The 11,639-nt window shown below is 39.1% G+C and overlaps 1 protein-coding gene across 2 annotated transcripts in view; it reads right to left on the bottom strand.

Annotated features, from left to right (window-relative positions):
* The window catches only part of LOC118747910 (serine/threonine-protein kinase NLK2), a 337,056-nt gene that overhangs the window by 10,002 nt on the left and 315,415 nt on the right, over positions 1-11,639 (bottom strand). For both annotated transcript variants that reach the window (XM_036482122.1, XM_036482123.1), the window contains exons 4-6: positions 4,912-4,967; positions 493-1,084; positions 200-401 (exon numbers count right to left, since the gene is read on the bottom strand). In XM_036482122.1, coding sequence (XP_036338015.1) covers positions 200-401; positions 493-1,084; positions 4,912-4,967 — 850 coding nt within the window. The remainder of the gene's footprint in view (positions 1-199; positions 402-492; positions 1,085-4,911; positions 4,968-11,639) is intronic.

The following is an 11,639-nucleotide window of genomic DNA, read 5'->3' as shown; positions in this document are numbered from 1 at the left end:
TCATGCGGGCATATGAAGTGGCGAATTGCGGTGCTTTATAGCGTTCAATTGGACCGGACCCAAGAAAGGGTCACGCTTGGAGGACTAATTCTCGTTAATGAGCCTAGAAAGTCCGCAGAGGAGTAGTAATTTTTCAAATACCTACGTATCTTATATAAAAACTAATAATTGCAAAATTTGGTAAATAAATAAATTTTACCTTTGACTTGCTGCACCGAAGTCAACTTTCGCTCCCACAGATCGTCAAATGGCTGACCAGCTGATGGCTCAAAATCGGCCGTATATTGACGCATACCGGCCGAGGTAGTGAAACAGCATTTGCACATGCACGAATGATATCGCAAACGACCCTCGTCCAGGTAGGGATGCGCCAGAGCATCCGTCACTGTGATGCGCTTATCCTGAAAGGCCAAATGGCAAATTTATTTAGTAGTGGCAACAAATATATGTACATATATCTACATACATATGTATGCATGTCTGCCCACTTACCGGATCGAAGACCAACATTTGACATAGCAGATGCACTGCTTCGTGCGTCGCATGCGAACTGAGCGTGTACAACGCCGAAAATGATGGCAGCTTGGGTGCGCGACGCAGCATATGTGAACGGGCGCCATCGCATGCATGACGCATATCCTCCATGGAGGGTGTGCCCAACAGTTCCGTAATCAACTCCAGCTGCTGCACGGGATTCTGTGCCTGAAAGAGAATGCGACGACCGAGCAGTTCGCCGAAAATGCAACCGACCGACCAAACATCCACAGCGGACGAATAATGGCGAGCGCCCATCAATATCTCCGGTGCGCGGTAATATTGTGTGACAACCTCTTGCGTCATGTGTTTGGCCTGATCGGGCTCCTCGACGCGCGCCAAACCGAAATCGCATATTTTCAGCACACAATTCGAGTTCACGAGCAGATTGCCGGGCTTGATGTCGCGATGGAGGATGCGCGCCGAATGCAGATATTTGAGACCGCGCAATATTTGGTAGAGGAACACTTTGATGTGATCGGCGGAGAGATGCTGTGGCGAGACGATTATCTTATGGAGATCTGACTGTAGGAGTTCGGTTATCACATATCTAGTTAGGCGACGGGGGTGAAAGTAAAGTAAATTTACATAGTTGAGGAAAACCGAGAGGTACAAAATGAAAACGAAAAAAAGTTTGAAAAAATAACAAAATTTAAAAGCAAAGTAAATTTGGAAATGCCTGCGAGTAAGCTGGCGCTTCATTGAGAACTATTGACTTAGGCAACTTGCCCCGATTTGGGGAGCACTTAAATGGCGTATTAAATCGCACAAATGCACAAATGGCAAAGCCAAAGACCGCGCGCCCTCTGCACAATGCCGGCTGAAAATGGATGAAAACTTTTTCAATTAAATGCCATTGATTTTCTTTATTTACATTGATGTTGACTGACAGTAGGCAGCATTAGGGCTGAACACTCACACACTTTTCTAGCTGTCGAGTTGCACACGTGCGCGCGCACCACTTTGCGTTGTGTCTACTTTGTGCAATGCAAGCGCAGCCTTGAGCTGTAACCGCAAAACTAAGGCAAAAGTGGCAATTGAAAATTGAATTTTACTATTACCATTCTACACGCAGCCATTTGCTTGTAGGCTTTGCCTTAATCTTCAATGAATTCTAATTTAAATTAAATAAAAATGAGAGCGGCTAGGCTAATGTAAGTGCAAGTGCATGCTAAAAAATTTTCATTGCATTGTGCTAATTTTAACGAAAAACTAATGTAATAGCTGCTTATATTTAAGAGAAAAAAAACAACAACAACAACAATAACAATGCCAACGCACGTGCTGGCTGGCATTTGAGTGCTCGTAAAATCGTCCTTGGCTTTACGAGTGGCAGGCAGCATCAGCGTAATGCAATGCATGGCGTTTTCAAGCTCTTAAAAGCAGGCAACAATTTGCAGCGCTAAGGAGGTAGCAATGTATTAGTGCGGCTCTGGTTGATGCCGGTTTGGAGTGACACTGCGCTAATGTCATAAAGCTTGTAAGCATGAGTGCGTAGAGCGCTTAACGTCTTTTAGATACACTGAGGGAAATAATGCATAGTAAAAATGAATACTTTATATTTGATTATCGTTTAAAAATGTTCGAATTTAAAAATAATATTTTCATACAATATTTATTACGCACGTATTTGACTGTTCACATCTGAGTATATACATATATGAGTGTGCATAGGCACCCCAAGCATGCAGAGCGCCGCTCTGAGAGCGGTGACAACACACACATTCATACATAGTACATGTTTATCCGTACAAATCGCGTGCTGTGGTGTTGATGGATATTCAACATTTGAAAGCAAATTTATATGCCTGGGTGTAGCTGAGTGCGCAAAGATGCATGCCACAATTTGTTGATATCCAGAGATAGTCAGGGTTCGAATTTCACTGCAGGCAACAACATGCAAGTTAAATATTTTTTTTTAGTTTTTGTCTTGATTATTCACTTTACGGATGCTTTTTCAGAACGAACGCGGTCATTTTAATATGCGCGTAATTGAATTGAATATTTACCAATATACAGTACTTTCGTTGACGTTTATAGTAAGATCAATTACGTTTCTATTTGATTTTAATATTTTTTCCCCTCAGTGTAAAAGTACTACTTATGTATTAAAAGTTAAAGCTTAGTCGTTAATCGTTTGATGGCCCACTATTTCGTTCTGGTATGCATGTTACAAATTGCTTTTATGTATCTATTTAAACCCACATATTTAAATTCTTTCGATGTTGAGAAATTTTGTCACGAGTAGCTGGAGAGAAAGCGCTAACCTGCGCTCCCAACTTGTAGAACTCCCAACAAGCTTTTCAGACGCCGTAGCTTTTGGTGCTCAAGCCGTAATATAAAACTTAAAGCTGAATAGAGCACTGAAAGCCTGAAAAGCACAGAGCGTCTGAAAATCTTGTTGTGGTGTTCTACTCTCTCGAAAATACTTGTGCAAGTTTGAAATTACAACAAAAGTACCGCAGGCTCAAAGAGAAGGTCAGCTGATTACACGGTTTACACTGTGTTCCAAATGGCTCCATGTCGACTTTTCTCTACCCACATGACCTCGAGTGATAATTGGGTGGGGAAGAAGGAGCTGCGGATAGCCCGAAACGTGATTGAGGGCTCTTCCGTTAAGAACCCTCTCCATAATTTTTTTCTTTTTAACTAATGAATCCCAATGGTTTTCTTTCCGCCCAACCGACACGACATGGCGTACGGAACTGGTTTTTGTTTTCAGGTAGAAGTTTCTGGCATGAAAAAAGCAGAAGACGCACTAATCAAGGGTGTGACGTCAATAAAAGAGGTAAGCACCTTGAGTGATAGCCAAGCCGAAATAAGGACCCTGAGCTTATTAATGGTGGACACGAAAATGGACAGGGAGTTCCTAACCTACCTCTAAATTGTGGGGGGATATTTTATGGATATCAGGCCACTGGACTCTGCATCGTTGATGAGTTGGCGAGAAAGGATACCCCTGGCATTGATTCATAAATAGACCTTAGAAGATGGACCTTATGTCAGTTCAGCAAACAATTGCAAGTTTCTTCTGACGCTAGGTGGATCGTAGGCAGTCAAAGTAGCAACTTAAGTTTGCGAATCCAAATCCCTCGCTTTTGCTTTGGGTTCTGACTGGTTTTTATCAAGGTCCGATCCGATTTCAGGCAATGAGATTAAAACTCTCATCTGATCCTCAACGCATTCTACTAGGCTAGCTTTCCCGAGACTAAACTTTAAGTACATATATTCACGCGCACTTTATTTTTATAAGCGACACTGAGAAACTCTAGGATATTTATATTAGCGCTTTTCGTAAATAAGAAGGCCTGATTACCTGACGGCTTTGGATATCGTTCCACTTCACATTGTCCCAAGTATGTGCCCGACTGGGAGCAACCACCTGTTCTAACTTAATAAATTAACTTTACTATTCGCGTACACTATGGATAACCTAGCATTAATTAAATATATATTTTTTTTTTAGACTCCAAGAGAGCATCGACACCCCTTCAACCCTTTATCAATACTTCTAGCTTTGTAATACGCTGATGTATAGTGGGGAGCAGTTGAAAAATTTAACAAGTTTTCATTAAAATTTTCAGCTTTTTAATCTGATTTTTTCGATTTTTGAGAATTTTTCTGAGTATGCAATTATGTAGCAAACTAGATTTTAGTACTCTAAAGAGCTTGCTAAAACTTCACCTATATATATATTCAATTATCTATTCTAAAACTGCCCAGTGAGTTATAGAACTACGTACCTATGCCAAAAATAGAGTTAGCGTAATTTTTTTCGAAACATTCTTTTTGGTGCAGAAATATAAAAAAAAAAAATGTTGTTGAGGTTTTTTCGCGTTTACAATTTAAATAAACTCGAGCTTTGCAACATTGCCGCTTAATAAGAAAGTGAAGTGGTATGAAATGGCAAAGGCAAATAGTTTCTGTTGTTGCATACGAAAAAAGAGCCAAATGAAGTTGCACCGATGAGTGAAGCATTAAAGCTAGTAGTTAGCCAACTTGTGCTTCCGGTGCAACTGCAATTGCTTTATTACTACATATTTCTGAATGACCCAGCGGCAGGTATTATGTTGTTTTTGTTTTTGTTTTGTTTTGTTAAAGAATAAAAAAAAAAAACTGAATTGATGCAAGAACTTTTTCTTTTTGACGTAATGCGAGCTGTTGTTGTTGCTGTTATTATTTGCATAACTCTTCTCGATTGCTCAGTTGTACTCGCATTATTATTTGTTTTTATCTATTTTTTCAGTTGCAAAAGTAGTTGTTTCTTTGTTGCATATTTCAACTTAAATGAGTTGCCTTCTTTTTTCTGTACTTTGTTTGACTTGTCTATTGCTTTTGTTTTATTTATATGATTTTTTATTTTTTTCAAAAGGATACATTTCTTGGAAGAAATCCAAATGAGGTGGTTGTAAAATGTCCAATGCTGAGAGTACCTGCAAATAAAAGAGACGATACAAAATTGTAAATGAGTGGAGTTTAAGGTAAATTGTTCGAAAGCGGAAATCTTAATTACATACATACATACATAAAAAGTTACGTAATTATAACAACAATGTTTAACACATTTTTTATTAGAGATGTGAACCGGTTTCCAACCGAATTAACTGTTTTTTTCTACTAATTAAGGGATTTCGGTCGTTTTCGTGTTCAATTTCGGCTATAATGATATTGGCATTTCAAAATGAATTCAGATGTTCCGTAGGTTTTTTTAAACTTTAAATAAAACACTTAAACCAGAACTGGATGTCTGAATCTTTATTATCAACAGAAAGAACATTCATATAAAGGACTATGATTTGAGGGTATGCGCCTGGAATATCCGGACCCTTAATGGGGAAGGTGCCTCTGTCCTCGGGAAGACAAAGGCTCACATCACCGCCATCCAAGAAATGCGATGGACGGGGCAAGACAAGATAAGCGTGAAACCCTGCGACGTCTACTACAGTTGCCACATAAAGGAGCGCTTAGGAGACTTAGTCGACGAGAAGTACCATTCACCCCCGGTGGAACGAACGTCTAGCCACAATCCGCATCAAAGCGAGATTCTTCAACATCTCGCTCATCTGCGTTCATGCCCCGACGGAGGTGAAGGACGAGGCGTCCAAGGATCTCTTCTATGAGCGCTTGGAGCGTACATATGAGCGCTGCCCCCAACACGATATCAAAATTGTGTCAGGCGAATTTAAAGCCAAGGAGGGCAAGGAAGGGATCTTTGGCGCCACTGTTGGAAAATTCAGTCTCCACGACAAAACGTCCGATAACGGACTGAGGTAGATCGATTTCGCCGGGGCCCAAAACATGGTAATATGTAGTACTAGGTTCCAGCATAAGAAGATACTCTTTTTAGCTTCTAATTTTGCATACTTTTTTTCAAAATTTTATTTTTGATGCAGAAATGCATCTAGATGCTCCAGGAATATTTCTGCATCAAAAATAAATTCTAAAAAAAAAAAATGTCGCTTACTTCCGTTATTTTAGCGGTTGGGGCTCGATATGGCTAGCGTTTGCAAAGAAGAATGACTACATTTGCCTTCCAGGTTAAGCCGCTTTTCTAGTTGCATATTGGCCATGACTCCTTTGACTCACCGAAACAAACGAAATTGCACAATCGATAAAGTTTAAATATGCCGCAGAAATATATTTTAAATACTTTTAATTCGATTTGATTTGACGAAAATTGCAGCAATCAGTATTCGCTTAAGTCTATGTTTTTTTTCTTACTATTTTAAATAATAAAATCGAATTTGCAGGTTGACCTACATTTCAATAATTTTGTAACAATTTTAGCGCATGCCACTACAGCTTTGTAGTAATTTAAAATAAAATTAAAACGAAAAGCAACAACTCCTACCTACAGCGCTTGAAAAGTACGAATGCGAAGTGGAAAAAGCCTTCAAAATCCAAGCAATAAAAATAAACTTCAAAGGCGCGATAACATTAAATATCTACTCGTCAAGTTTTATAAACTACTCGTCGGCAAATGTCAATAAAGTTGCAAATATCGCAAATATCGCTTAAAGTTGCCGCGCGTAATTGCTGGCAATCATCATCTGTATGTACATAGCTGGCGGCAGTGGCCAAGAACCTTCCACTCGCCACTCGTCACTCGGTTTTTTGTCGCCGTCGCCGCCGTCATCGTTGTCGTTGTCACATAAAAATCACCCTTGAAGGCAGCCAGCAACAGAATGTTGCAATCCAAAGCGATGTTGCAAGGAATGCTTGCGGAAGCAAAAAAAAAGACGCCAAATAATAATAAAATAACGAAGACAATGGCAAACAGCGCAAGCAAAATGTAATGGTGGATAAAAAGTTAGCAACAGCAACAAAGTGCAAAAATAGCACAAATTTCGAAAACAACATTTTCGACTAAATCTAAGCGCTGCCGCTGGCATAGACAGGCATTTGCAGCGGCAGGGGCAGGGACAGGGACAGAGGCAGGACCTGTCATAGCTGCAAATACATATGTATGTATGTAACTGACTCCTGTCTAAGTGGCTAACTAAATAACTGCATATACTTATTTGTATTTTCAAGTACTTAGAGCCAGAATGTGACAAAGTGACTGACTGCTGGCGGCGGGTGGTGGATCAACGAACCGACGACGAGTATGGCTCGGAGGGGCGCTCGCCAAGTGATGAACGCTGATTTATTTCGCTCGAAGGCTGAGCCAGACAACAAAACGATAAAGACATAAAAACCAAAGTGAAGTAAAGCGAAACAAAATCATCAAAAAAAAAAAAAACATGAGAAAAAGTGAATTAAAATAAGTAAATAAAAGCTGCCACAACAGCAACGGAGGAATGAAAGAACGAATAATTGCTGCAAAAAATCGCCACCTAATACCGCCGACAACAACAAAGTCGCACACAGGCGGCAGGCGGAGGTAGCAGTAATGCTTGCAACAATAGCCAAAGTTAAAACAAAAACAAAAACAACAACAGCAATACTGATGGTAATGTCAGCAGCACAGGCAGCAACATCAGCAGCAGTAACGAAAATGAGTTTGGCTGCAACAAAACAAAAAAAAAACAATGCACACAAAGTGACAGCGCTATCAGTGGCAATGACAAAAACATTAACAACAATGTTGGCAACAACAAAACGCGCTTAAGTTGCATATACATACATACCTACTACACAACGACAAACACAATCACGGCTTTAACCAACAGTCAGTTAAGAACTTTTTCGTGCCAACGAAATGGCAATAGGAACAGCAACAGCAACAGTAACAGCGAAAATGTCAACGCAACAACAACTACAAGCAGCAACTGACAATGATGACAACAAACAGCCAAGCAAACGTAAACAGCCAAAGAGCCACTATAAGCAAGTAAAAGAACAATGAACTGCCAGTCACCGCTGCCTGATGCCCTGCAACTGAATCGGTTTGTTTGCGATATTTTCGTATGTTTCTGAAAAAAAAATAAAATAAATTCCCAAACTGTTTTGTAACTCCATTCGCTTTATTTCGTTATTTAGTTCTTTATATTGCATTTTTTTTGCTATCCTACAGAGCCCAGAGTCATTGTCGGATTTCAACATTTTCCTTAAAGTTCTTAAACTCTCATAATGGATTGAATTTTTTTACTTTTGCTTGGCATTTCTTGATTCTTGCTCACTTGGGTGAGTGTAAATCGCAAGTGACTGGGCGCGGTGAAAAACAAAAAAAAAATGTATCGATTGTTATTTTGATTATTTGGGATAAAATGTTGAAGTTATAAATTTTTATTTTTTTTTTGCAAATATTTTAGCATCAGTGTACGATATCCGTAAATATAAGATGTAATTATTAGACTTTATTTGCCAAAAGTTAAATGCTAAATCAGTTGGTTGGTTAGAGTGGTTGCAAGTTTTAGCCATTTTGAAACCACATAAATACTCGGGCAAACTTTCGGCCACTTGGCTACAGGAACGGATAACGAAGTGTCTTCAGCCCCATTTCGCAAGAGCTGGACACTCGCAGAGAAAGCTTTCAACTTTCTACTTCAAGTAGAGATGCTTACAGCTGCGGCGGAAAATTATGCCGAAGCAGTTTCCTGTGTAGACAGCCATGGGTTGTTTTGCCTATTTCTAACAAAGCCCTGGTTTTAAGTGGGGCGTAGGAATTGCAGATATGAATTAACGAGCTACAGCAAGGGGATCCGGAAGGCGAAGAGAAAAAGTTGCAGAGTCTTCTGTGAAGGCATCTTGAATACTCCAGCAGCCGCGAGTTCACACAAGGCTTTAGCCAGAAGGACGGTGGAATCAGAACTAGCACTGAAGCCTCCTGATGGCCCCTATACTAGTAGCAAAGATGGGAGGGCAGTCATCTTACACACTTCCCGGAGGCCATTACCTTACAACTTGAGCTGGAGGTCCGGCGAACTAGACCGCGAACTATATGTGCTCGTGTGAGTGCTATAAGGCCCCAGGGGTAGGATGGCATCCGTTCAGTCATGCTACAACAGGGTGGAGAGAATTTAATACCACACCTCGTGGACATAGTGAGAAGCAGTCTTGCGTTCCACAAGGTGTGGCCGAAGGCGCGAGTAATTTTTATCCCGAAGGTGGGAGGTCTGTCAGACCTACATATAAACCTTACCTATTTATAAGCTCAAGAGAATAGACCATGCTAATTTTTGGTCACTTCAGCAGCAAGTAACTAATTGGTTTGTAATTAGTCAATAATTAGTTTTTATTCAACCTGTTTCGAACTAGTTTTGAAAAAAATTAGTTCATTCCACGCAAGCATTATTTCTTCTGAGAAAAAAGTAATTTTTCAGTTAAAAGTTCGTAATTCTTGTAATAATCCACAATCTACAACCGATTGGGACACAACTGGCACACAGGTAGTAAGTATGTGAATACACTTAAAAGTAATCAAAAGCAAAAAAGCACAAAACATACTGCTGCTACAACAACAGAAATTAAAAAAAAAAAACACAATGAAAAGAACAATTATGTATATTTAAACGGATAAAAACGCATCGGCAACAGCTTAACTGTGGAGCTAAGGTGTTGAGCAACAATTAAGCCTTTCAGTAGCGAGCAGCAAAGAGCCGAAGGCAGTGTAAGACCTAAGGATAAATACTTGTTCATACGCAAGTGCGAGGCGGCAAACCAAATGAATGCACCACACACAAATATATTTTTGCACATACATATGGTTGTACATTAGGGTGGTCCAAAATAAGCAAAGTCGGAATTTTAATGCTCTCCATTCTATACTTTTTTGCGAAAAGTTGTTTTTTCAATGCATATAAGTAAAATGCATGGAAAACTTTGAGCACTTTGAGCGATCTATAAATATTTTTTGATTGCAAAATAAAAAATAGGGGTATACTTTTTTTCGTTATAGAACAATACTAGCGGGTGAGAGCATACAAATTCCAACTGTACTTTTTCCACATGCATTTTTTTTTTTGGACCACCCTAATGTACATAAATATGCATGCACATAGGCATTTCAGTGAGTGAATACCTGCAAAGCCATAAAGGAGTTAATGTTAGACTTAATTTTTTGCTCGACTGGAGTTGCGCACATTATAGTATGTATGTATATCTGTGTTCGTGTTTTTTTAATGATTTGCGTGTTTGCAGCTCTTGCAGTTGTTCCGGTTTTTGCGCGCATGGAAATTTTGCAAAACTACACTCAGCAGAAATAATGTGTGTATGTATGTATGTTGCATATCTTTAGTTACCAACTATTAAGTAGCTTTCATACTTTTTTATGGGTATATTGACTCTGGGAGTCAGAGGGCGCAAATACATACAGACATACATATAATGGATTGCCGGCTGTAGATGGTTTTGTTTAAAATAATATTTTCAAAATGCAATTAGAAGAAGTTGTAACCGAAGTTGTTTTCCGAAAGACAATACTAGAAGAATTACATTTTAGTGGTTCAATTAAATTCGTGGAAAACAGTTCCGATAGTTCTCTATGCAATTTTGTCCTTTAAAGCTTTGATGTTCTTGCCCAGCCTCATCAGCAGAAAATGGCAACTGGCACCAGCGAAGGTAGTGCCCTGCGGAAGAAGGCAAAAAAAAAACGTTAAAGTAATGTTGCGCGCACATGCGAAACTTTGAATGTAGCGGCGGCGGCGGCCTCCGCTTAGGAATGTGCAACGACGACGCATTCATACACACAACATATAGTTAAATACATAGTGCTTGCATACATACATATGAACACATTTGAGCACTTTGTTGCTACCGGCAACTTATATGTATGTATGTAAGTGTTGCTTGCAGCTAACTGCAGAGTGTGCGCACTGCACTGGCACTTAAAGCTGTTCGCATAACAATAAAAAGTTCCTCACCTGGTGGCGTGTAATTTGGTGACTCAACAAATTTGTAGATGCACTGTAACGGTGTGGGGTGGAAAAGAGGTGATATGCAGTAAGCAGACGCATGCACATGGCTATGTACATACATACATATTTATGTACGTTTGTAAGTCTAGAAGAAAAATTTGTGTGGCAGCAACAAAAAGTGCCGACAGCGCAACTTTTGTGCAATGCCTGAGAGTATTTGTGTGCATGTGTGTCGATGTGTGCAGCGCGATTTTCTTTTACTGATTCCTTGAATATTTGGGTTTTACGGCTGTTAAATTGCAAAGCGACATTAAAGTGACTAAATGTTAAGGTAAAATTAGCTACTTTAAAAGGGGGAATTACATACTTTGTACTTTTGATAGAATACACTGGAAATAATCTTAACACTTACGTATGTATGTACATACATACATATGCATATAATAAAAATGAATACAGAAAGCTGTCAATAAAATAATAATTCAATTTTGGTTACGTTTTCGACTTTTCGGCTAAATTTTCACTCATTAGCCGGACAAAACACCCATTATTGATTCTTTATTTTTGGCTATTTTTCTTTGTTTAAGAAATTTTTATTATTTTTTTTATGAAACAAACCATGTAAATCAAAATTTCAAACTTATACAAATTTGATAAATTTTACCGAATGTTCATCAAAATTTTTAAATTTTTTGAAGTGCAAGTTTCAAGTAGCTTACCGTTGATTTTTGGAAATTTTTTGTTCACGCATTTTCTTCCGTGTTTTGTATGAATAAAAGGAGCAACACCTTCCACAAAAAAAAAAAA

Source organism: Rhagoletis pomonella, unplaced genomic scaffold, assembly GCF_013731165.1.
Source record: "Rhagoletis pomonella isolate Grant_MI unplaced genomic scaffold, Rhpom_1.0 Rhpom_scaffold_00012, whole genome shotgun sequence".
Classification (NCBI taxonomy): Eukaryota; Metazoa; Arthropoda; class Insecta; order Diptera; family Tephritidae; genus Rhagoletis; species Rhagoletis pomonella.
Note: the sequence above shows the minus strand (reverse complement) of the source record. Positions and strands in the feature narration are given on the sequence as shown.